General features: G+C 43.2%; 1 protein-coding gene and 1 pseudogene across 1 annotated transcript in view; both read left to right on the top strand.

The window, feature by feature from the left end:
- The first annotated feature begins 3326 nt into the window (after positions 1–3326).
- On the top strand, positions 3327–5952 carry LOC127583926 (basic proline-rich protein-like; annotated as a pseudogene).
- The window catches only part of LOC127567385 (protein NOXP20-like), a 38103-nt gene continuing 16000 nt past the window's right edge, over positions 5422–27524 (top strand). Inside the window, 9 exon segments of the mRNA XM_052010234.1 lie at positions 5422–5584; positions 9834–10244; positions 13618–13699; positions 14375–14491; positions 17066–17166; positions 19184–19318; positions 22675–22744; positions 22747–22826; positions 26906–27026. Of these exon segments, the coding sequence (XP_051866194.1) occupies positions 9846–10244; positions 13618–13699; positions 14375–14491; positions 17066–17166; positions 19184–19318; positions 22675–22744; positions 22747–22826; positions 26906–27026 (1105 nt within the window). The 5' untranslated portion in view covers positions 5422–5584; positions 9834–9845.

Below are 27524 nucleotides of genomic sequence, written 5' to 3'. Positions count from 1 at the left end.
CATGGCTCCCTCAAGAGTCAAGAAGTTATGTTGCAGCTTTATAAAAATGCATCTGGAGTATTGCATTCACTTCTGGTCAGCCCATTGTAGGAAGGATGTGGAGGCTATGGAGAGGGTGCAGTTTTTTTTCCTGGGGCTGGGGAATCAAGAATTGGAGGGCATAGGTTTAAGGTGAGAGGGAAAAGATTTAATGGGTACTTGAGGGGCAACTTTTTTTTTTAAAAAAGCACAAAGGGTGGCATTTGTGTGGAATGAGCTGCCAGAGGAAGTGTTTGAGGTAGGTACAATACCAACTTTTAAAAGACACTTGGACAAGTACATGGATTGGAAAAATTTAGGTTATCGGCCAAACGCAGGATATGGGACTAGCTTGGATGAGGCATCTTGGCAGACATGGACCACTTGTGTCTCCAAACACAGCTGTCTGCCACTTCAGAGATTTGCTTCAGAAACTGACAAGGCAATCACTTAAGTGGACCCCGCCATGAACCAGGTGCTGTGGTACTGTCATTAGCGCTAAGAAAAAAACAGCCGGTAGGAATGCATCTCCACTTATAACATGGAATTCAAAGAGAAATAGGGTTTTGTGTTATAGAAAATCACAATACAGACAGTTTTCTTGGAACCCAACACCTCTGTTACAAGGGGGTTGCCTGTATAGTTATTATACAAAGTCATTATCTGGCATGTTTTATCATGTTCTGCATTTAATTGGCAACAGAGATACATAAAATTCTGAGAAGCCTGATGGAATGAATAAGAGAGCCACAATTCCCTTGGCAGAGGGGTTAAATGACTTAATGGGTATAGATATAATGTGATTGATAAAAGAATTAGAGAATTAGAAGGCAGTTGAAGAACACTCTTTCACCCAGAGTAGTGGGACTCCGAAACTTACTGCCTGAAAGGGTAGTGGAGGCAGCAACCTTCAACACATTTAGTAAGCATATCTTGTCCATCCAGAATTATCTCCTGCTCTCACTGCCCCATATTATTTAAATGGCTATTTATCCAGCTTCCTTTCCTGATCCATCCTAGCTGACATTATAAGACTGTTCCCTATCCTTGGATACAGCCCTCCTTCCTCTCAAAGCTACTGATATGAAGCACCCAATCCCAACTATTCTCAGAGTAATCACACTTAAACTATCAGTTCTTGCAAGCAACTATCACTTCCGCAAGTTTTCTTTCTTCTCTAAAGTCAGATATGATCAGCCACAACTTCTTCCATTGCCTCTCCTTTATTTTAGTTGAGTGGGGCCACCCTCACTGGATTCTACTGTTTCTTCCACTAACTGTGGCCAGTCTATCTCCAGCAATGGCTTTTCTTCCCGCTCTGCACTCCCAGTGAAGTTCTTCATTGATCTATCCACGGCCCCCTCATATATATTTTACACCATCACCCATTTCCATGGCAACAAGCTGCACATGTACAGTATACAACCCAGTTTTCCCTTGTAACCATTTCACTACTGCCACCAAATTGTCAACCAATTTATCCAATCCTAGATAAGCTCCAGCTCCCTCCATTGGAAAGAATGAAGCCATTTTCTTACATTTAGCCTTAAAATCTCCTAAGTCATATTGATTCCTAGCAGCACAAAGGAGGCCATTTGGCCCACCATGACCATGACAGCTTTCTGTAGAGAATTCCAGTCAGTTTAATTCCCCTGCTCTATCCATGTAGCCCCATAAGTTTGTTTTAAGTGCCTATTCAATTTCCTTTTGAAATCAGTGGTTGTCTCCTTCATAGGCTTTGAGCTCCAGGACATTACTAGTCACTGCTTAAAAGAGATCTTCCTCACATTTCTACTATATGCTCATCACCAATACCATCCACCTCCCCATTAACTGTCACAGGCTGAAGCAGATTGTTCACTTCCTTCCACTCTCACTCAGTTCCATTCTTCTTTATCTCAAAGACCATCTGCTTTCACTTCTGTAACATCATTCATTCATTTTCCCCCATCTGCTGCCAAAGTAAGCATCAAACATAGGCCACATCCAGACTCAAACTATTCCTACATCTCACAGTGCCAGGGACCTGGATTCAATCCCAATTTTGGGTGCTATGTGTGTAGAGATTGCAGTTTACCCCCATGACCATGTGTCCCATATCTCCAAAGATATACTGGTAGCTTAATTGGTTAGTATAAATTACCCTTACTGTAGATAGATAGGAAAAAGAATTGAAGGAGAGTTTATGGGCATGAGTGAGAGAGGATGTTAAAATGGTACAGTGGAATAAGGAGAGTGGGAAGAGGACAAATGGGATTGCTCTCCAGAGAGCCAGCATGAATCTAAATGGGCTGAATGACTTCCTTCTGTGTTATTATAAGGATGAGACAGTGCTCTTCCATTTTTGTCCTCCTGACATTCTGATCTCCTTCATCATACCACTGTCAGCAATGTGTCCAGTGGCCTGGAACCTAATCTCAGAAATTCACTTCCCAAGTCTCCCATATTTCACTCTTCCTTTAGGAAGTTTCTTATAACTTACCTCCAGAACAATTCCAATTCCAATCCCTCCCATTTTCAGGATATTAATGGGAGGGATTGGAATTGACCAGGGATTTGATGCTTAGTTACACCGACACGGAAATGGGAGCAAATCTGCAACAGTAGGAGCCCACCGAACCAATTCCCCTCCCCCTCCTCCTCTCCCCCCCTCCCCCCTCCTCCACCTCTCCCCCCCTCCCCCCTCCTCCTCCTCTCCCCCCTCCCCCTCCTCCTCTCCCCCCCTCCCCCCTCCTCCTCCTCTCCCCCCTCCCGCTCCTCCTCCTCCTCTCCCCCCCTCCCCCCTCCTCCTCTCCCCCCTCCCCCTCTCCCCCCCTCCTCCTCCTCTCCCCCCCTCCCCCCTCCTCTCCCCCCCTCCTCCTCCTCTCCCCTCCTCCCCCCTCCTCCTCTCCCCCCCTCCCCCCTCCTCTCCCCCCCTCCCCCTCCTCTCCCCCCCTCCTCCTCCTCTCCCCCCTCCTCCCTCCTCCTCCTCTCCCCCCCTCCCCCCCTCCCCCCTCCTCCTCTCCCCCCTCCCCCTCCTCTCCCCCCCTCCCCCATCCTCCTCCTCTCCCCCCTCCTCCTCCTCTCCCCCCCTCCCCCATCCTCCTCTCCCCCTCCTCCTCCTCTCTCCCCCCTCCTCCTCTCCCCCTCCCCCTCTCCCCCCTCCTCCTCCTCTCCCCCCTCCCCCTCTCCCCCCCTCCCCCTCCTCCTCTCCCCCCCTCCCCCTCCTCCTCTCCCCCCCTCCCCCTCCTCCTCTCCCCCCTCCTCCTCCTCCTCTCCCCCCCTCCCCCACCTTCTCCTCTCTCCCCCTCCTCCTCCTCCTCTCCCCCCCTCCCCCTCCTCCTCTCCCCCCCTCCCCCCTCCTCCTCCTCTCCCCCCCTCCCCCTCTCCCCCCCTCCCCCTCCTCTCCCCCCCTCCCCCTCTCCCCCCCTCCCCCTCCTCCTCCTCTCCCCCCTCCCCCTCCTCCTCCCCCCCCTCCTCTCCCCCCCTTTCCCCTCCTCCTCCTCCTCTCCCCCCCTCCCTCCTCCCCCCCTCCCCCTCCTCCTCTCCCCCCCTCCCCCTCCTCCTCTCCCCCCCTTTCCCCTCCTCCTCCTCTCCCCCCCTCCCCCTCCTCCCTCCTCCTCCCCCCTCCTCCTCCCCTCCCCCTCCTCCTCCTCTCCCCCCTCCCCCCTCCTCCTCCTCCCCCCCTCCCCCCTCCTCCTCCCCCCCTCCCCCCTCCTCCTCCCCCTCCCCCCTCCTCCTCCCCCTCCCCCCTCCTCCTCCTCCCCCCCTCCTCCTCCCCCCCTCCTCCTCCTCCTCCCCCCCTCCTCCTCCTCCCCCCTCCCCCTCCCCCCCCCCTCCTCCTCCCCCTCTCCCCCCTCCCCCTCTCCCCCCTCCTCTCCCCCCCTCCCCCACTCCTCCCCTCCCCCTCCTCCTCCCCTCCTCCCCCTCCTCCTCCCCCCTCCTCCTCCTCCCCTCCCCCCTCCTCCTCCCCCCCTCCCCATTCTCCCCCCCTCCCCCCCTCCTCCTCCTCCCCCCCTCCTCCTCCCCCCCTCCCCCCTCCCCCCTCCTCCTCCCCCCCTCCCCCCCCCTCCCCCCTCCCCCTCCCCCCTCCCCCTCCCCCCTCCCCCTCCTCCTCCCCCCTCCCCCTCCCCCTCCTCCCCCCTCCTCCTCTCCCCCCCCTCCCCCTCCTCCTCCCCTCCCCCCTCCTCCTCCCCCCTCCCCCTCCTCCTCCCCCCTCCCCCTCCCCCTCCTCCCCCTCCCCCCTCCCCCTCCTCCCCCTCCTCCCCCCTCCCCCTCCTCCCCCCCTCCTCCTCCTCCTCCCCCCCTCCCCCCTCCTCCTCCTCCTCCCCCCCTCCCCCCTCCTCCTCCTCCTCCCCCCTCCTCCTCCTCCCCCCCTCCCCCCTCCTCCTCCTCCCCCCCTCCCCCTCCCCCCCTCCCCCCTCCTCCTCCTCCCCCCCTCCCCCCTCCTCCTCCTCCCCCCCTCCCCCCTCCTCCTCCTCCCCCCTCCTCCTCCCCCCCCTCCCCCTCCCCCCCCTCCCCCCTCCTCCTCCTCCCTCCCCCTCCCCCCTCCCCCCTCCCCCTCCTCCTCCCCTCCCCCTCCCCCCCCTCCTCCCCCCCTCCTCCTCCCCCCTCCTCCTCCTCCTCCCCCCCTCCTCCTCCTCCTCCTCCCCCCTCCCTCCTCCTCCCCCCCTCCTCCCCTCCTCCTCCCCCCCCTCCCCCCTCCTCCTCCCCCCCCTCCCCCCCTCCTCCTCCCCCCCTCCCCCCTCCTCCTCCTCCTCCTCCCCCCCTCCCCCCCTCCTCCTCCTCCTCCTCCCCCCCTCCCCCCCCCTCCTCCTCCTCCCCCCCCTCCCCCCCCCTCCCCCCCCCTCCTCCTCCTCCTCCTCCCCCCCCTCCCCCCCTCCTCCCCCCCTCCCCCCCTCCTCCTCCTCCTCCCCCCCCTCCCCCCCTCCCCCTCCTCCTCCCCCCCCTCCCCCCCTCCCCCCCTCCTCCTCCTCCTCCTCCTCCCCCCCTCCTCCTCCTCCTCCCCCCCTCCTCCTCCTCCCCTCCTCCTCCTCCTCCTCCTCCTCCCCCCCTCCTCCTCCTCCTCCTCCTCCCCCCCTCCTCCTCCTCCTCCTCCTCCCCCCCTCCTCCTCCTCCTCCTCCTCCTCCCCCCTCCTCCTCCTCCTCCTCCCCCCCTCCTCCTCCTCCTCCCCCCCTCCTCCTCCTCCTCCTCCCCCCCCTCCTCCTCCTCCTCCTCCCCCCCTCCTCCTCCTCCTCCTCCTCCTCCTCCTCCCCTCCTCCTCCTCCTCCTCCTCCTCCTCCCTCCCCTCCCCTCCCCTCCCCTCCCCTCCCCTCCCCTCCCTCCCGGGACCGATGCATGAACCGAGCTGCGCCTCCCAACACAACCCGCACAGGGCGCTCCGTTCGAAAGCCCGCGCTGCAACCTCGGGCGGGGGGCGGCCCGATCGCGCATTGGCTGCGACAGTTCTTTCCGGTGGGTTGCGCCGCGCTCTGTTCGAGGTTCCGGGTCCAGGATGGGTCCTGGCTGTCGACGTGGCGGCGGAGGGAGGGAGCGGCGCCGAGGAGGGAGCGACGGCGACGGCGGGAGCAGCGCGCGCGCCGACAGGTGAGTCTCGAGCCCGCCGCGGGCGGGAGGGTTTGAACATCTAACGGACGGCGGCGGGAGGCCAGGGTCACCCTCCCCCTCCCCACCCCCGGGCTCAGACCCTCGGCTCGGCGCGCTCCACCTCCGGGGCTTCGGAGTCCAAAGCGGAGGAGCTTCAAACGCCGAGCCGGCTTGCCGTCCGGCTGATCGACTCCCGAGCCAGAGAAAAGTTCTCACCCCGAGGGTGCTGGGTGTGTGCAAAACCCCTGAGAGCGGGGGCAGAAACCCTCGCCACACCTCATGAGTTTTGCAAACGTAGCTTCGAGGCAACGGACCAAGAGCAACGAGGCTGGATTCGTTTCAATAACTTTACGCTGGCATGGATCTGAGGGACCGAATGTCCTCGCTTATGTGAATTTTCCTCGAATTATAACAACTCGGGCTCAGGGTTGGACTGTTTGCAACCTGTAGCAAACTAGCGTTAAAAGTAAAGTGGTCCAGACAAGGTAAAGTAACGTTAAAGGGCGACTATCGTCAAATGCAAAGTGGTCCAGATAAGCCTTGTGCTGGATGCGGCTGGACTTCGAGGTGTTTTACTGCATTATAATAACGAAATGAGTGGAGGGATGATCACTCCATATTCTGAGTCTTGCCTCATTCCAGTGTTTAAAGTGTCACCAACTTGAATTTGTATGGTGCTTTAATGGCAGTGAAACGTCAGGAGGGTTGCCAAACAAAATTTGACATAAAGGCACATAATGATGGGACAGGATAGTGAAAGCTGATTTAAATGAGAATCTTAAAGATGGGAAGGTATGGAGAAGGACATGATAGAATGTAATTCATGCAGAGATTATGCTGTCCTCCATGGAGAATCAAGAGGACAGCATAATCTCTGCACAAGTTACCATTTAATATTAGCACAAGGAGTTTGTATGTTCTTCCTGTGTCTGCGTGGGTTTCCTCCGGGTGCTCTGGTTTCCTCCCACATTCCAAAGACGTACGGGTTAGGAAGTTGTGGGCATGCTACATTGGCGCTGGAAGCATGGCGACACTTGCAGGCTGCCCCCAGAACACTACACAAAAGATGCATTTCAGTGTGTTTCGATGTACGTGTGACTAATAAAGATATCTTAGATGTCCTGGTGGATAAATCCCCAGGGCCTGAAAAAGATGTATCCCAGTCTGCCATGATAGGCAAGAAAGGAGATTGTTGGAGTTCCTGCAGAAATTTTCAAATGTGGATACAGAAAAGGTGCCAAAAGACACCTTTTATTAAATGCAGAAATAAACACAGTTGTAGGGATAAGCCAGATAATTGCAAGTGGTTGCAAAATTATTGGAAAAAAAATTGAGGATCTGGATTAATCTGTACTTGGAGAAGCAAGAATTGACCAGGAATAATTAGCATGGCTTTGTTAAGGAAGGTCCTATCTAATTTGATTGAATTTTCAAGGAGATGACTGAGTGTGTTGAGAGTAATGCGGTTGATGTAGTCTACGTGAACTTCGGTAAGGCCTTTGACATGGTCGACGTGGGAAACTTGGTCCAAATGGTAAGATCCATGGCAATTTTGCAAATTGGATCTGAAATTGGCTCAGTAATAGGGATGGAGACTGATGAGGGAAGGTTGTTTTTGCAGTGAAAGCATATGCCCGGTTGTGTACCAAAGTCAGAATTGAGTTTATTGTCATGTACACAAGTTCGTGTATGCACAGGTGCAACGAAGAACTAAATGGTTGAAAGGACGTAGCTGTTCATGAACCTGGTGGCGTGGGACTGGCTTCTGTAGCTCCTGCCAGATGGCAGCTGCAAGAAGGTGGCATGGCCCGGATGGTAGGGATCTTTGATGATGGACATTGCTGCCTTAAGGTAGCGCCTCTTGTAGATACTAGCGGTGGTGGGGAGGGATGTGCCCGTGATATATTGGGCTAAGTCCACTACTCTCTGCAGCTTCTTGCATTCTTTCGCATTCGAATTTGCCGTACTAGACCATGATGCAATCAGTCAGGATACTTTCAACAGTACATCTATAGAAGTTTGTTAGTGTTTGGTGACAAACCAAACCTCCTAAGAAAATAAAGATGCTGGCACGCCTTTCTTGTGATTGCATCTATGTGCTGGGCCCAGGACAGGTCATCCAATATGTTAGCGCCCAGGAATTTAAAGCTGCTGGCTCTCTACACCACTGATCCACCAGTGTAGACTGGCACATATTCGCCCTCCTTCTCTTTCCTGAAGTCAACAATCAGTTCCTTGATTGCTGTTTTACTGACGTTGAGTGAGAGGCTGTTGTTGTGACACCACTCAACCAGGTGTCCTATCTCGTTCTTGTACCACAGGGATCGGTGTTGGGACCCTTGCTGTTTGTTATATAAATGAAAGAAAGTAGAAAGTTTGGTTAGTATATTTGCAAATGATATAAATATTGGTGCTGTTGTGGATAGTGAGCAGGATGGTCTTTGGCTACAGAATGGCATTGATAGGTAGAACAATGGCAGATGGAATTTAATCCTGAAAAATTTTGGGAGAACTAAGGCAAAGATACGTATAATAAATGGAAGGTCCCCGGGAAACGCTGAGGAACAGGGCAATCTTGTACAACATCCATCTTGAGGAATTTCTTTCACCCAGAGGATGACTTAAGCCTGGAACTCACTGCTTGAGGGAGTAGTGAAGGCAGATTTTTTTTTAGAAATAGTTGGATGATCACTCAAAGTGCCATGATATAGAAGGCTACAGGCCAAATGTTGGGAAATGAGATTTGCATCCTCACTATCCTCGTACCTCATCAATTCCCCTTCAAACATTTTTAAATTCTCACCTTTTATTTCTTATCGCCTCCAACCCTGAAACCCTCCAAGGTATGTGTTCCTCTGATCATAGCCTTGTGAGTATCACTAATATTAATACCATAACCATCAATAACACTACCTTTGGGTGCCAAAGCCCTGAACTCTAGAATATCCTCCCTAGACTTCTGGGCCTGCATTCTGCTTTTAACACATTCCTTAAAATCTACCATTTGAACGACTTCTAATCATCAGTCTTGCATTTTCTTTGCAATGAGCGACATTTTCAGCATCTTCCAAGTACATGTGGAATCTGACCTGTTTTCAGGTGACCATGTACCAATCCCAGGTGTTGCTCTGCTTTTGGGGCATTTCAGCTTCACATCCAATCAGGTGAAATGCAGTTCAGGAGCCTCAGTGTGAAGAAAGTTCCCCTGGTTACCTTTTACATATCTAAATGTTTTCAAGTAGTTTTTACACAGACCAAATGTTAAAGAAAACTTCATGACTTTAAAAAAAAGGAATGATTTTTTTAAAATAGAATGGCACCGTTTAGGGTAATATCCGATTAAAGAAATGTGTTACTTGGTCAGTTCTTCATCCTTCATTTGTCTGTAAATAATGTTCAGTTACAAAGGTACAGGGATTATGCTGATTATGATATCATCTTCAAGCTAGACAGCAGTGTGCAAACATTTGGACTTGAAGGATCTTTTTCCAAGTCGGAACAGATTACCATTAACCACACAGTTACTAGTACACTCGTACAAGTGAAATGTTAGTACTCAGATGCCATTGGATATGTGCAGTCAAATCAGACAATGTTCATTTGAGATCACCAACACAAAACATTACCACACATACAAGGCTTGCAAATGGTATGACTCTTGATTGCTGAAGTAAGTCTTAACTGCTGTGTTGAGGCCTGCCTCAGTGGTAAAGGAACCGACCCTGTATGTATTGTTGCCAGGAGCTCAAATTCATCCATCTTCATTCACAGCTATGGCCTTGTTAACTTCTGGACAGAATTTGATTCCCAAATGCACCTAGCTTTCCCTGCTGCCAATGTCTTTAGATCCCTCTCTTCAATGCCCACCTGCCCTCCAACTCCTCTTGAGTCTCAGTCCTGTCTCCAAAGGGCACCCACTTTTGAACACTTCCTAAGTAATCTGCCTTGAATGCAATGTGGTGGTAGTTTGTGGAGGAAATTTTTTCAAGCACTAGCTCAAAGGCCTAAGAATATCTGATCTTGTGAATTTTTGAGTGGGTCCAAGCAAATGTCAGCAGGTGCCAGATTTGGCTGATGACCCATTGAGAATTTCTGGGCTAGTCCAGCTAACTAAGGAATCCTGTGCCAACATACGTAGAAGTTCTGGTGCAGTTATTAGGGCTGTTTAAATGCTTGCTTTTAACATTTGTTTGAGAGTGAAATGATGAGAATAAATATGAGTCGCAATAATTAACATTTTATTTGATAGATATGATTGACGATGTCTGAAGCAGAAGATAACACCAAGGATGATATTTCAGCTGCAGTGGAAAATGTATCAATTGAAGATGGGTCCAATGCACCAAATGGAAGTAGCACAAGAATTTCAACTGATGTCACATCTTCTCAGTTGAGTGATTCCTTGGAGTATGACCCTAGTCATGTGCCAGTTGACGATAGGAGCTCAAACCATCAAGAAACTATACCCGAGGCTGGGGCTGTGGATGAACAAAAACAGAGTGGTCTAGAAGAAGCAACTATATCAAAAGATCCATTGTCCACTGAAGAAGCATTTAAGATCATATCCACTGAGAATAATGAGGTTATAAGTCTTGACCCAGAATCCAGCAGACATCAGATATTGGATACACATACATCAGCAGAGGAAAGTGTCACTGAGGTACGTGATGCATTCAAAAGGTAAATTTATACATGATTAGAATAGAATTAGTTATCCATACCACGTAGGTGGCTAAAGCCAAGTTCTGTTCAGGGCACATTTATGTTATGCTATCACTGAATCTTCTTGTGCCCATGTGGAGCAAATTTCATGATGGCTAAAAATGTATTTGCTGATGACTGAATATTATCAAAGTTATTTTATAGCTATTAAATTATCAAACAAGTATTTCAATAAATCGTTGGTGTAGTTAAATTTGCATTTAGTATGCAATACAATTAGTTGTTCTAAATAGCCAAAATATATTTCATGCAATGAAAAGAGGTTCCATCACATTTTTTCACAATTAAAGTTTGATTTGTATTATGGAAAATTAGTTGATCTAAAGGCTTGTTTGGCTTTTTCATTCGATCCAGAACATTGACATTTTTAAATAAAGCCCAAGCAGTTGCATGCAGTTTGGGAATTATTCTTTTATAATTGTAGCATACATTACTTTTATGGGGATGCATTCTATTAACTAAACAATACACTAGTAAGCAGGTAATTTGTTTACTTTTCTTTTCTGCCACCTATTCGATCCACCACTCAATGACAGAATGGGTTGCAGCCCTTGGGACTTAACTCAGAATTTAACAATTTCAGGTAATCCACCTTCTTTCTCTCCAGATTTGCTGTACCTTTTCGTTTCATTTTTTTCTCATCTTTCTCTAATTGCTTTTTTTTTAGTGTAAATATTATCTTGACAACTTTGATCTGTGCCACATTACAAACACTCCTTCCATTCTCTCTGTCCCTCCCCCTCTCCTCTGAACCTTAAAGCTCGGAGGTAGGCAGAAGTTTTCATGGAATGGAGGGGGTTAAGGGTGTATTTTGGGGAAAACGGTGACATCAGCAGATTTGAAGGGGAGAACTAATAACTATTATCTAATATGTAAGGGAAGTTGATGGTCAGAAATTTATTTGGGAATAGAGCTGAGGTGGCAGGAAGTGGATCTTGTAGATAAAATTAGTTGAAAGGACATGAGAGGAAATGATGAAACCAGTAAGATGCAAGTTTAGACCTAGGGCAGGGAGAATCTGAATAATGTTTGGTCTGATGGACTAGTCGAAGAAAGGGAGCGGTAGATGCAACTGATAGCTAATTAAAAAAAGTTCAAGCATTCTTTGCACATTTTATTTGGAATGTTGTTTGGAGAGGGGATTGGAGACGGCTATTAAAGAGGGGCTGAAAGAGAAAAGGGGTGGTTATCTTTCTTGGCCAGTATTCTTCCCAAAATGAATTTAAATGGTTATGAATCTTATTGTGAGTCTTTGTAATATACACTGTTGCTGTTGTGTGAGTCCATGTAGTTCAGTCAATGAACTTCAGAGAAGTTAATTTTATAAGAAACACTTTGGGATATCCTGGGACATTTGAGGTATGCAAGTACAAGTTCTTTTTACAATTGTGAATGCTAACAGATTATTTAAGCATGGGAAAAATTATAATCTAATCTAGTTGTGTCATAATTTGTTCAATGTTTATTTGTTCAATTTTCAGCACTATTACTGAGTAGTTGTCAGGATGGAAAACACATTTTTCTCCTTCTTCCCTTGTCAGATATGTTGTGAACACTTGTGTTCACTAATACCAAATGGTTGACTAGTATCTTCCCTGCCTACTTATGTTTACAGCAGTTATTGAATCACTGCTGGTGATGCAAAAGTCCTGACTAAGGATTTTAATAAATAAGAAATCCTTACACTGGCAAAATCCTCTTGAGTTTAAGAGATTACAATAACCTTAAAGTAATAGCTAATACCATGATACCCTTGACTTACTTTGTATCCCTCAATGCTTTGAGCTTAGCCCTGCAGTTACTCATGATAGCGGTAGGTGTCAATCTGCTAATGATCCAATGAGACAAATTTTGGTGACTGATCAGATCATTCTTCCCTGACTGTAGTACCCTTATGTCTGAGAGGCCTTCATTTTAAAATAAAAACCTCACTAACCATAAACAACTTTAATTTCAGCTTTCCCTTTGATCTAACACTGTTTTGTAGTCTTATATTTTTCCTCCCATCCCCTTCCCCACTTGCCCTGAGCAAATAGACTTCAGCAATTTCCTGTCTGGTATTTGTGTCAGTGGTTCAATACAATTTTCAGTATGTTAAAAGTCACAATCCTGAATTGGATCCCAGTTGGTCAAACACAATTTCCATAATTACACTGGTGTTATACTTGCAGTGGTGTTTCAGGAGGCCAGGCAATTCATTGGAGTTACTGATTCATAATGGGGTTGTAGTTCTGCAGAGAAAATATAAAAATATTTCCCTGCACCTACTGTTGAAACTACCTAACTGCATATTCATGTGGAATGCCATGTGTAAGAAAACAAGTCATTCAGACGTGTAGCTGCATTATTTTTCCAGTGCTTTGTAATAATAGTTTCTGACTACGTGGTGTATTTATTATATTGTGAATATTTATAGCCCTGTGGCAAGTCAAAAACCATAGGATTAGATACACATCTTCCAGAAACCTAGGTTTAATCCTGGTCTCTAGTTCTGTCAGTATGGAGCTTGCACGTTCTTGATTTGATTGCATGAGATCCTCCGGGTGCTCCGGTTTCCTTCTGCATCCCAAAGACGTGCAGATTGGTAAGTCAGTTGGCTGTTTTAAATTTCCCCAGGTGTGTAGGAGAGTGGTAGAATCTGAGAGGGGAGTTAATTGGAATGTGGAGAGAATAAAGTAGGATTTGTGCAGCATGAGTGTAAATGTGTGCTTGACAGTGGGCCAAAGGGACTATTTCCGCCAGAATCAGATTTATTATCATTGACATATGATGGGAAATTTGTTGTTTTGCAGCAGCAGTACAGTGCAAAGACGTAAAATTACTATAAATTACAAAAATAAATAGTGCAAAAAAAAAGGAATAACAAGGTAGTGTTCATGGACCGTTCAGAAATCTGATGGCAGAGGAGAAAGAAGCTGTTTCTGAATCATTGAATGTGGGTCTTCAGACTCCTGTACCACCTCCCTGATGGTAGTAACAAGAAGAGGGCATATCCTGGATGGTGAGGGTCCTTAGTGATGGATGCCAACTTGAGGCACCGCCTTTTGGAGATGTCCTCGATGGTGGGAAGGGTTGTGCCCGTGATGGAGCTGGCTGAGTCTACAACCCTGTGCAGCCTCTTGCGACCCTGTGCAGCCTCTTGCGATCCTGTGCATTCTGCCAGAAGCACACTTGAGTATAGAATTTTCCACTGATCTTACCATTTTATTAAGATGGGATTTCATTACATGTTGAACCATATCAAAGGATTTTTTTAAAAAAAATCTGATGCTGCATTGGATAACATTTTCTATCATGGATCTATTCTGCAGGTTTCACTTTCTAATAAAAGTACCTGGGGATCCTGGGGAGCTTGGGGAAAATCACTTATCTCCACAGCTACAGCAACTGTTGGTAAGTGTTATGATTGTTATTCATTGACTAGGGAAAATAAAAATTTGTTGATTTGTGGAAGTTTCCAGAGAAGAACAATAGCTTTACAAGTTAACACACTCATGCAATGTCTCAAAGTGATGAGAATTCAGATTGCACCCAGTGTTTCATACACAGTTAGCTTGAACGTAAAACATTAGGAGCTTGGAATTTGCATCACTAGGTAATCACAATAGATGACACAAGACAACTATATGGTTTGGTAAGTACACTTGTTGACAATATTATGGAGAAGAGGAATAAACAATAAACTTTTCCACTAAGAGTTAAAATTAATCAAGTATTGGTCCCTCAAACTTCATGACTTTAATTTCTATTTGGAAAAATCAAATGCTGGGTTTATATTTGATTGCCTAGTCTAGAATTGGGGGGGGGGCGGTGGGGGACAGGGGAGGAGGGATGTCATAGTCACTTGTCCATCTGGGAGTGCTGTGGTTGAGATTGATGGATTCAATCACAATGGGATTGAAGGAGTATGAAGATGGGACAGAAAATGGAGTTGATGTGGAAGTTCCACAATGATTCTAGTGAAGGCCAAACTAGAGAGATTTGTGGATTATGTTTGCATTTTTTAAACTTTATTCTGAAAAGTTTTCTTTTAATCTGTGCCTTGATTAAGTTAACACTTAATTGCAGGTCATGGACTGAACACTGTGAAGGAAAAGGCAGAAGCATCCCTCAAAATACATAGTGGTGCCCCAGCTTCTGAAGAGAGGAAACTAGCTGAGTCAGATGAAGTTGCCTTAGCATCAGGTAGCTGAAAAATAATCTATACTTTTTTTTTCTCTCTCCTGTTCTGTTCCTGATGGCACTCATTTCTTCTTAGTGAATGTTTCATATAACATTTAGTGCCTTTTTGACCCATCTTCTCTGTGTACTGTGTGAATGTCTTTATGCTGTTGGGTAGAACTCAAGCATGAAACTCTCTTGGTTAAATTATTCACTGGGAGATAAGGGGGAGTAAATTCATGGTGCTACCAGGAGGTTTCAGAATCAGGTTTATTATCACTGACATAGGTGGTGAAATCTGTTGTTTTGCGGCAGCAGTACAGTGCAAGACATAAATTGTTAAATTATTCACTGGGAGATAAGGGGGAGTAAATTCATGGTGCTACCAGGAGGTTTCAGAATCAGGTTTATTATCACTGACATAGGTGGTGAAATCTGTTGTTTTGCGGCAGCAGTACAGTGCAAGACATAAATTGCTATAAGCTACAGAAATAAATAAATAGTGCAAAAGAGGAATAATGAGGTAGTGTTCATGGACCATTCAGAAATCTGGCAGAGGGGAAGAAGCTGTTCCTGAAACGTTGAGTGTGGGTCTTCAGGCTCCTGTACCTCCTTCCCGATGATAGCAACGTGAAGAGGGCATGTCCTGGATGGCGAAGGTCCTTAATGATGGATGCTGCCTTCTTGAGGCACCACCTCTTGAAGATATCCTCAATAGCTGGGAGGGTTGTGCCCATGATGGAGCTGGCTGAGTCTACGATCCTCCGCAGCCTCTTTCGATCCTGCACATTGGAGCCTCCATACCAGGCAGTGATGCCACCAGTCAGAATGCTCTCCACCGTACATCTGTAGAAATTTGCTAAAATTATTCTTGTAAAATTTTACCCATTTTATTTCATCTGTAAAATGTATTTACCAAAGTACTTGAACTTGATGAAGTAGAAAATATAATGCTGTTACCTTTTGTGCAAAGAGACTAATTCAACAGTTTTTCCATTTATATTCAGTTTGTACTGATTGATGATTCTGGTATTTGTCAACAAAGAGTACAAAGAAGCACTGTATGAAATCTTGTAAAGTTTCAACAAGATTTTTGATCCTTTCTTTTTCCCTCTCCCACCAAAAAAAAAATAATTTCCTCAAAGCTTGCACTCCTCACTCAGCCCACTTTCTCCTCATTGGTACTGTAAACTGACACTACTTTCATATCTTTTCTAAAATAAATAAATACAATAATTTTTGCATAGCTCTAATTCCAACATGTATTAGACTTGTGATTTGAATACCAGTTAAACTGCACTCTTAAAACATAGGCTGTAGTTTAGAGACGGTTGATGTCTTCATTGCCAACACATCTCTTCCTTGTTTAAAACTAATCTAGTGTCTCCTCGTGCTACTGAATGGGGGAAATAGCTAGCAGAAACAAGTCCTAGATAATTTGATATTTTCTTTCTCTAGTCATCAATTCATCCACAACCTGTGCAGATTGACAAATCTCCAAAAAGTCAGCAATGTGTTTGTACTGGGGATAAAAAGTCTTTTCCTGTTGCATTAATAAGAACTGTACAGATCTTTGTCATATTTGTATAGTAGATTAACCTGGCAGAAGATAGGATTTTAGAGAGATGCTAGTTTCTTCAAGGTCATTATGATTGGCCTTGATTGTTTGGACATATTCAATACAGTTAGTATGACTTGTTATCAAAATATGTGTTAGATGCTTTCCCATATTGATCTGATCAGGAGGGCTGGAATTTGTATGAACTGCTGAACATTCTAATTTTGATTTCAACTTGGGATTCTGATAAATGGTAGTTGGGTGGAAGCTTGTATGGCCTCCTATTCTTGAGGTGAAGTTTATCCAAAGTTTAACCTCCCTTAGATCTATAATTTCTGAATAAAAGAAGATGAATAGTAGAACTAGTAGCTAAACATTTGTGATAACTGGTGGGGCAATGATAGGTGCTACAAGAGTTCATGGAGTATGATATCCTGGGTTTGGATGCGAGAGAAATTATAATTTTAAATGAGAGTATTAGGTGACTAATTCTAAAAGCAAGGTCTATCTAGTGTAAAATATATTGCTGAGCATTTGTGATATTTTTATGTCAGCGAATAAACCCGTGAGAATAAGGAACTTGTCAGATTGTAGAAGGGGAGCAAGTGAACTGTGGAACCTCTCAAAGCGCCGCAAGATATTTATTGGGTTTTTTTTGATAAAAGGAAATCCAGCTAATAATTGTTTTGGTAGCATCTTAGTGATGATGACTGATATTAATAAGAGCAGTTCTTTAATGAAGGGAAAATTTACTTGAAGAGTTTATTGAGGTAATCAGACTTCAGTTTTTAAAGATGTCCAGTTGAAGGTTTTTCCTTCCCCAATTATGTCCATCAAAGAAGAAAGCATTTTGAAAATAAAGTTGACCAATAAGGATTAAATGTTAAGCTATTTCTGGTGTCAAGCAGACAGAGTTGCAGAGAGAGAAATAGAGAGTGATTTCAATTTATTATGGGGAATAATTTAAGAAAATGGATATAATTGTGTGGCGCTTTGTTCTCAAATAACTGTTTCTAGTATGTTTTTAATTTCCTGGATAGATACACAAGAAGAAGCACATTCTGCAGATGTGACACACTCTTATCCCACAGCTGGATCTCGTGGCATGTTATCAACCATTTCTAATGTTGTTCACAGCACGGTAAGTCAGACACTTAACTAATATGGGCAGCCAGCATACTTGGCATTTCTTATTTCTAATTGTGCTCATAACCTTCATTTTGCTTAACCTATTAGAATGAGTTAAAATGCTTAACGTGAAAGAGAGAATGAAAATTACAGAAGGGGCAGAAAATATAAGTGGGTGTGTGGCCAGAAGTGAATCCAGATGGGGGAAAATGTATTTTATCTGAATATACATGACATTTGTGATAAGATAGAAGAGTTGATGCCAAAAATAGTAACAAATGCAGGGTAACTAGGAGTGGGAACTCAGTATTCCAGGTCATTCAAGGTTCCACAAGAATAGACATAAAGGGAAAGGAGGTGGGGTACTATTAATCAAGGAATGTTCAATGCAGGTGGTGAGCAGATGTGGTGGATCATCATGTGGTATTGGTTATGATGGAAATAAGGAATAGCCGGAGAAAGAATACTTGGATAGGAGTAGTCTATAGGCATCCAAAATGTTGCCTCTTGATAAGACACAGCATAAATGGACAAATATCAAAGATATGAGAAGCTAATTGCATTCATCTTGGGTGATTTTAAACTGGCAGGATTTGTGAAGTACATCAGGGATTATTTCTCATAGTGTTATGTTGTAGAACCTCCTCAAGAACAGGCTATTTTAGCTTTGGTCATGTGTAATGAGGTGGTGATAACAGATCTTGAAGTTAAGAATTTCTTATGGAGTAGTGATTACAACATGGTAGAATTCCAGATACAGTTTGAGGAAGAAGACCTCTGATCCAAAACTATATACCTGGATTTAAAAAAAGGGCAAACACAAAAGTACAAACATAGTTGTCTGGAATGGACTGGGAAAATAGACTAAAGCAAAGGTTAGAGGATGAGCAGTAGAAGATATTTAATCAGCTATTTCATAACGCTCAGTGAAAATGTTATCCCAATTTAGAGAGAAGAACTCGATGAAAGTCAAAAGTAGAGTTTATTGTCATGTGCACATGTGGGCAGTGTATGGAAAAACTTACTTGCAGCAGCATCACAGGCACATAGCATCATATAAGCAGTATTGACAAGAAAAAACATAAATTAAACACACTTTTTACAAGAAAACACAATTAGAACAAAAATAAAACAAAGTCCATTTTAGTGTAAGGTGGTCCATGGTGGTCATAGTGTTTCTAAAGTGTAGTGATTTAGGTGAAAAGAAGAGCCATCCGTGTTTAACAAAGAAGGTGAGAGGAAGTATTCAAACAACAACTGGAGCATACTTACAAAGTGACAAAAGCCAGTGGTACACCAGAAGGTTGGGAACCAGCATCAAGAGACCAGAAAGCTGGCAAGTAACATTGAAGCAAACAGCAAGAGCTTCTATGGATAATATAAAAGTAAAGAGGGTAGATAAGGTAAGTGTGGGAGCCCTAGATGAGAATGAGGAATTAATAAAGGGAAGCAAGGAATGGTAGGTAATTTAAATCAGTACTCTGCACCACTTTATGGTGAAAGGCACTGCAAATATCTCAGATATAACAGATGAACTAATCTTAAGTAGCATGGAAGAACTTACAGCAATCTCTATCACAACCTCTTGCAATCCCATGTAGTTTTGGTGTGTAATCACTATTTAGATATAAGAACTATGGCAACCAAATCATGCACAGCAAGCCCCCCCCACAAATATAATAATGACTGGTTAATGGATTTTTAGTGATTCAATGTTGGTCATAATGCCAAAGACGACTCCCCTTGCCGTTTTTTCAAAATGATGCTGAGAATGCAGATTGGGCTTCGGTTTAATCTCCTCAGAAAAACATGAGCTCTTGCAGTGCAGACTTCCTCAGTGTAGCACTGGAGTGTCAGTCTAAATTCAAATGCTTGAGATTCTGGAGTGGAACTTGGACTCCAACCTTCTGACTTGAGAGATGAGTGCTACCACCTTACCAACAGCTGATTCCCTGTGGTATTCAACAGTTTATGAATTGTAAAAATGGCAAGCAGCTACAAACACTGCATATCGTTTATGTTTTATTTAGGGTAAAACTGTAATCACGGGTGGCTTGGATGCATTAGAATTTATTGGCAAGAAAACCATGAATGTCCTTGCAGAAAGTGATCCTGGCTTCAAGAAAACAAAGATATTAATAAATCGAACTGCCACCTTGTCCCAGGTATTTAGAAATGCATTTCACATAATTGCCTTTTAAAGATGTACAGCAGAATTTTTAAACATGTTTCAAAAGTATGAACCATTTTTATTGCTTTCTTAAGAACACTAGCAGGGACTTCAGATGCACGTCATGTTGGAATAGTACTCATCTATGTTACTATAGTAAGTGATCATTTTACAATATAGGCGTACTGAATAGTATGTGGCATATTTCACAGGAGCACCATTCCCTTCTGCCACTGAATGCTAGAATCTTCTTTGCATCTTGCTAATGTCCATAATTTCTCAGAACTTTTTTTTTGGACCATTTTTTCACGTCCTTTTGGAGAATTTCAATGACTGACGAAAGTAACCCAGCAGTTATCTGAGATCTTGGTGTTACGTCGTCTAGAATCACCAGAAATAGTCATAGTGTTGTATTGCACAGATACAGGGCCCTTCAGCCCAGCACATCCACGCCGACCCTTTTACCCATCTACACTAAGCTCATTTGCCCACATTAGGTCCGTATCCTTTTATGCCTTGCCTATTTAAGTGCCTGTTTAAATGCCTCTTGAATGCATTGATTGTACCAGCCTCCGCCTTTGGCAGCAAGCTCCATCTATCAACCACTCTCTTTGTATAAAATATTAAAAGGCTTTTCCCTCAAATCCCCTTTAAAATTCTATCCTCTCACCTTAAGCCTATGCCCTCTTGTTTTTGATACCGCTACCATGAGAAAAAGATTCTGATTATCTACCCTATCTATACCTATTATGCTTTTACATACCTCAATCAATTCAGCCCTCGGCCTCTGCTCCAGGGAAAATAAACGCAGCCTATACATTCTCTCCCCGTAACTAAAGTCCTCCAATTCAGGCAACATCCTAGTGTATCTCCTCTGCACTCTCCACCTCCTTCCTATAATATGGCGACCAGCTTCGCACACAATACTCCAAGTGTGATCTAACCGGTGTTTTATAAAATTGCAACATAACGTTCCAACTTTTATATTCTATCCTCTGACCTATGAAGGCAAATATGCCTTTAATACTCTATCTACCTGTGTTCCCACTTTAAGGAAACTATGGACTTGAACCCCAAAGTGTCTCTATTCATCAGTATTCCTTAGCACCCTACCATCTATTGTATATGTGCTAACCCTACTTGACTTCCTGAAATACATCACCTCACACTTGTTGGGAGTAAGTTCTATCTTCCATTGCCTTGCCTAACTTTCCAGCTGATCTGTATCTTGCTGTAATCTTCCTCAACGTCCAAATCACTACCAGCTTTCCTGTCATCTCTAAGCTTATTAATCAAACCTCCTACATTCACATACATGATTATTATATATCATAAACAACAAGGGTCCCAGCACCGATCCCTGCAGTATGCCACTGGTCACACACTTCCACAGAGAATCATTCTTCCACCACAAGCCTCTGTCTCCTATCACCAAGCCAGTTTTGAATCCAATTAGCCAGCTTGTCTTGGATCCCATGTGCCTTAAACTTCTGGACCAGTTTATCTCATGGGACCTTGTCGAATGCCTTACTAAAGTCCATATGAGCAATGACTGCTGCCCTGCCTTCATCAGTCGTCTTGATTACTTCCTCAAGAAAGTTAAATCAAATTAGTGAGGCAGGATTTCCCCCAAATAAAGCCATGCTGACTATCCCTGATCAACTCCTGCCTTTCTAAAAGTACATAAATCCTATCTCTTATGATTTCCAGTATTTTCCCTACCACTGACATAAGGCTCATTGGCCTACAGTTACCTGGCTTATTCCTGCTGCCATTAAATAAAAGACCAACATTAGCGATCCTCCAGTCTTTTGGCACCTCACCTGTGACTAATGAAGTTGCAAAAATCTCTGTCAGGGCTTCAGCAATCTCCTTCCTTGCTTCCCATGCGAACCTGGAATAGATCTCATCCAGCCCAGGGGATTCATTAAGCTTATTGACATCTAACACCCTGCCTTCTTAATACTGACCTGCCCCAGATTATCCACATACCCCTCTCTGAACTCACTATCTTCCATGTCCTTCTTATAGACCAGAAGTATTCATTTAGGACCTTGTCCACACTACCTTGTTTCACATAGGCCTTTTGTCCCTAAGGGGACCCACTCTTTCCCTGGCCATTCTTGTTCCTGACATAGAATAGGGAGGAAAAAAATAATTGGAAAAGATGCATGCTGTCATATTGAAAAAGAGCCATATATTACCTCTGTTTACGTAATGCCTCTAATGCAGCTAGACATCTCATGGCACTTCATAGGAGCATTATAAACAAAACTTGACAGCAAACCATGTGTAAAGACGTGAGAAAAATTGAGAAAGCTTGGTCAAGGAAATTAAGGAATAGTATTTTCAGCGAGAAGTTTTAGAGAGTAGAGTGATAAAGACCAATCAAGAGAGTGAAATCTTGAGGTAACAAAAGCATGAAATAGAAGTTTTGGCACCAAATATTGCAGAGCAATGGAGAATTGAGTGATTTTTACAAAGATAGATGTAGGCAGTAAAGGTGGTGACACAAATACATGATCATAAACTTATCTCCTCTTCAAATTTAACACCAAGGTTGGCTTCATTTCAGATAGTTGCTTTAGAGAAGGATGGAGTTTGTAGCTAGGGATTGGAGTTCGGGTGAAATATTGTTATGGTGTATTCAAATGTGTACATCTATCAATCAAAGTAGTTGGCACCATTTTCTCCTCATTTCCCAATGTTCAATTTAATCAGGCTTTTAAAAATGACACACTGAAAGCTGTGTTATTGTTCACTCCCCTACGATTACAAATTCCAATGTTATTACATAACTAAAAAATTGTGTTAGAAGAACATCTTTTTTTGTTCATGATAGTTCATTGGAGAGAAACTAAGAAAGAAATCTCTGGTCATTTGCTAAATTGCATTCACGGTTGTAGTTTAGTGAAGTAACTGGATTTTTTTTCCTGCTCACTTCTGATATTAAAATTCATTAATTTCCACCTGAGGAATGCTGAGGGTTTCATTGTTGGGGAAGGCGATAACTGACAGTGCATTAGTTTCAAAATTATAAAATAGTTGAATATTTCTTAACAGAAAGATAGAAACTGGCTACTGCCTAACGATAATAAGGTTCATTCATTACATATTAAATAACTACTAAGAAACTACTGTATTAAGATTTTCATCTCCTGATGTAAGCAGCATGGCAGTGACAATTCAATCTTGCAATTTTCATAACTGAAAAAGATACTTTACCAAGGGTATTCTTGAATTTTGACCCACCACTGGATACTGAGGTGTAAGCTATTCACTGTGTACATCAAGGCAGACCATTAGTATTACGTCCATGAGCTAACATATACAATTTTATTGTTTAAATAGATGTTAAGGGAAGCAAAAGAAAAAGAAAAACAACGACTTTCTTGTCAAATTACTGTAGAGAAGACGGCTCACTTGGGATGTTGTTTGATGACTTCCAAGGTCTTTCTCATTTAGAAGCTTTGGAAATTCTATCTAATGAAAGTGAAATAAAAGTAAGTACTGAAAAGCTATCTCACCCTCTTACTATTTCATACTTCAACAAATTTAACTGACTTTCTTGTTCTACTTGTGTTTGAATGAATTAGGTTTCCATTGAAGTTCGAAATGGTGGTATTACTTTAATAAGTCAGTAATCTGATTATAATCAACACATACAACATGAACAGTGATCTTAAATAAGGTCACACACATTGTAAGGTTCAAATTGTTCCCTGACAGGAAATGGTTATTTCATGAATGTTGTTATTTTGGACTCCCAGGAGTTGGATCACAGGGAGATTACAGAAATCACAGAATATTGTGAGCATTCAAGAAGTTTAACAGCCCTTTGATTGGCACACCATGAGCTACTCCAAAAATTCATTCCTTCCAATCACTGCAGTCTGTACCAGCTACAAAATGCATTGTAATAACTTGTCTAGACTGCTCTAACAGAGCCTCCCAGACCTCTACCACCGAGAAAGGCGAAGGCAGCAAGCTCATGGGAACATCACCACCTGCGGGTTGCCTTCCAAGTCTTGCACAATCCTGATTTGGCAATATATTGTGGTTCGTTCACTGTTGCTGGATCTAAGTCCTGGAAATTCCTGCCTAACAGCACTGTGCTAGTATCTTCACCAGAAGGGTTGCAGCAGTTCAAATAAGGCGGCACACCACCACCTTCTCGAGCAATAAAGGACGAGCAATGAGTGCTGGCCTCACCAGCAATGTCCAGGTCCTGGGAAAAATGAATAGTTTAAAAAAAATTCAGTTCTGATAAATAACGTTTTAAAACTAGAATAAATTGTTTTATTCCCATGAACAATGTGATAGCCTTTTTAAGGCTCAGAAATAATTTTGAAATTTTCAGTCCTTTCAAAGGTTGTATAGGAGACTAAAAACTTAACTGCCAAGAAGGAAAACCCACTTTGGAGATGGTGTTGATAGGCAACTGGAGGGGCATCATTTTCCAGTTTGAAGTAGGCATGCTGCTGTGTGAGATGGTAATCTCTCAGCTGACTTGTATTAGCTGTGACCAGCAGTTTAAAGGAAACTGCTAGACACTCCTAGGTAAAGAAGTCATGGATTTCTGCAAACCTGTTGTAAGTTGAGGACATGTCCAGTTACCAGTGCACTTCTGGCTTCACTCTGCTGCTGAACTTCACGCTGGGGAATCCGCTTCAGGTATCCTGTGCCAGTCAGATCTATTGTGGGGTTAGTGGAGCCACAGGGATTCGGCAACAAGTCTCCAGTAGGAAGGCAAAGGTGAGAAGTACTCCAGAAGCCAGGCCCTGGGTTAATCGTCAGTGAGTCAAAAATACCCATCTTCCTCCACGCATAATGTCAAGTCAAGTTGAATTTATTGTCATATGCACAGGTGCCATGAAAAACTTACTTGCAGCAGCATCACAGCCACATAATATATAAGCAGCATTCACAAGAAAACATAAACAAATTGTACACTAATTTTACTAAAAAGAACACAATTAAAACAAAAAATAACAAAGTCCATTTTAGTTATTAATGGCAGAAAAAATGTGATAGTCTTGTATTAATACTAATTGAGTATAAGTTGAAGTACAAGATCATTCCTTTTGATGCCTGGTTTCCCAATCAAAACCAAACTAAGAACTGCTCACAAAATCAAATGGGTATCCATTATTGTACTTAAGCAGTGACGGCAAAAGATGGTGAAACTGCTCTGTATGAATTCAAGTCAATCTGCCCATTTTCATGGATAAAGAAATGGAATTATCAATTGGAACAAAGCATGTTCCCTGGAAAGATCTAGCAAATTATTGCAGCTCGATTAAAACCTTACGATGTTTGCAAAATCTGCATTTTTCACCAAAATTCTAGAAAATGTGTGTTTGGGGGAGGGGGGGTGGGAAGGTGGGAAAAGATAAATTAAATTTACTTCCTACTTGTTATTATTTCATTTTACTCTAATACTTTAATTATTTCCTGGGGCTGTGTTGTGTTTTTTGCCTTTTTAAAACCATTTTAAAGTTTTTAAATTATTTACAGCAATTGTAACAATTTTTAGATGTCTCTTAATATCAGAGATATTTAAAAATTGTTAGAAATGTTTCCTAGCGTCAACAAACCAAACTTTGCCTCCAGCCTTGCTTTCTAGTGGTAGAGATTGCAGGGGTAGGTCATCCATCCCAATAAAGTATGTTTAGGGTGCAGAGGCTGTGGGCACAAGTTGAATCCAATTTGATTGAGCCTAGTGTGTTATCCTCTCAGAGAATAACTGTACCTGGCAGGATCATCTGACTTTTCAGAATTGTGCAGAGTATAAAAGAACAAATTTAGGAGAAAACTGTATACTTGAACAAATTTAGAAAAGTAACATTTTCTAAGAGTAACTGGTAGAACATTTCAAACTTTCTGTGAACTTGTTCCATATTTATCTCTTGTGAGTGGGAAGCATTCATATCTTAAGATTTAACATTATATCTCAAAATTACTTAAACACCAATGTATTTAGCAATATATAAGTAACAATTTAAACTGAAATATAATGAAAAGCAGTTATCAGCAGACTGCTTTAAGTCACAGATAATAAGCCAGTGGAAGACTCCAAGTGTGATGTCCTTGGAAGTTATTTTAATATGACTTGTGGGTACATTTATAATAACCAAGGTAACAAGGAATGAAATTTATTTGATTTTTTTACTTCCTATTTTTCTTCAAAACAAAAATCTTGAGAAATTGAGTTTCTTCTTTCACTTTAATCTTTTATCACCCTTTTTTCAGCATTTTTTTTTGCTATTTTATTAATCACATTCAGATATTTAAATCAGGAGTAGGCCATTCAGCCCCTTGTGTGTACTCCATCATTCAATAAGATGATGGGTGACTGTCTATCTCAACACTTTTCTTCCATCATCAGGTCAGAAGTTAAAATGTTGCTGATTGCACTGTATTCAGTTCCATTCTTAGATAATCATGCTGTCATTTACAACGTGACATGAGAAAAAGTTAAGTAAGAGAGTGTAACCACCTTTATTGGCATTTAGATCTGTGACGTTCAGTATCTTGGAGTTGGCATTGGATCAGCCATTGCAGAGGTTGGGTATCCTTGATTTCCTGAAAGTCTTTTCACCGTCCACAAAGCGTGATGGAGTACTCTTGAATGAGTCCAGCCAAAGTGCTCAAGCTCAACATAATCCAGGAAAATTCAACCCATTTAATTGGCTCTTCCTTCCCCCTTTACCCCTTAAACATCTCTCTCTTTGCCATCAGTAAAGTGTGTACCTAAGATGAACTGCAGTGTTTCAAGAAGGCAAGGATTGTTAGGGATATACGGAGAATGTTGGCTTTACCAGCAATGCCCACAACATGAATTATTTCTATTTTTATATACTATCATTTGTCTACACCAGTTCCACCCATCCCTTTTTATTTATCATCATTTGCAGCCATGTTTTGTGTCTTGTGTTTTAATCCTATGCTTTTTTGCTCTCATTCCTTTGAACCTCTGAACTAGTCCAATAGAACTTGTTCATTTTTCTTATCAAAAGAAATTGAGGTGAATGCAGGTCGTAAGTACCAGAAAATAAGACAACTGCAATCTATGTTTGTTGCTTCAAAACTTCCTACGCTATTTGAACCCATGATCTGGTGATTTGAAAAGTTGCACCATGGAAGACAGAGTTGAGCAGCATTCAGATCTTGTCTTCGCATATGGAAAAGATTAAACGATAACCTCATTAAACTGAAAATGTGATCTTATGTGGTAGAACATCGTTAGATTAAAATTCCATTCTCTCCATCTTCCACCCCACCCCCCCCCACCTCCCCAGCAACCCTGTATAGTTTTCGGTATTATAATCAGTATTATAATTACTACCTGAGGTGCTTTTTGCCAGTCCTCTATATTTGGAGCAGTCCTGTTATTGGTAAATCTGTTGACATTAACATTATCCTTAAAGACACAGTGGTGCACTATTACCGTGCACTATGCTTCCATAGTTTTGATTTCTTTCTTGCTAGTATTACACACAAAAAGTACTCTAAAATCAATGCCATAATCAGAACTATTTATAATCAATTACAAATGATAGAATTTGTTTTTTCCTGCCAGGTTCAATCAACCTTGATGTCCCTCACAGGAGAAGAATTGGAGACCATGAAAACAGATCTTATAAGTATTAAAGAGGTCTTCTTATTGAAAGAATTAAATACAGAAGAAAAAGAACAGAAGGGTATGCTAATATTGTACTCGTGTTTTTGTTTTTCAAATTATAACAAAAAGAATCAGCTTGAGAAAACTAATCAACAATTTGACATGACAACTAAAGGATTCTAAGTTTCACCTTTATAGGGAAACAACGATCAAACACGTTGTTCTGGAAATTCTGGAATATTGGACTGTTTCTAGGCTGTCTCTGCCTATAAAATAGTTTCATGTCTGCCATATCAGTTGAGCATTAACATTTATTTGTGACAGATTTGAATCAACAAACTTCTGTCTCCACAGAAAATTGCCATAGCTGAGATTTTCCGTAATATTTCCATAGTAGTTCAGGTCCTAGATCTAGTTATTTTATTGCCTTTTGACGATGTGAAGCTCATACCAGTTGTTTTCCCCGGACTTCATGGTCTAATAATTATCTGAGCAGAAACTGCTCTTTTCCTATCAATTATTTTTTACAAACCCCTTAACATTTATTACCATCTTAAATAATTTGCCATTATTTCAA

The sequence above is a fragment of the Pristis pectinata genome, chromosome 2 (assembly GCF_009764475.1).
Source record: "Pristis pectinata isolate sPriPec2 chromosome 2, sPriPec2.1.pri, whole genome shotgun sequence".
NCBI classification, from domain to species: Eukaryota; Metazoa; Chordata; class Chondrichthyes; order Rhinopristiformes; family Pristidae; genus Pristis; species Pristis pectinata.
This window is presented reverse-complemented; position numbering and strand designations above follow the sequence as displayed.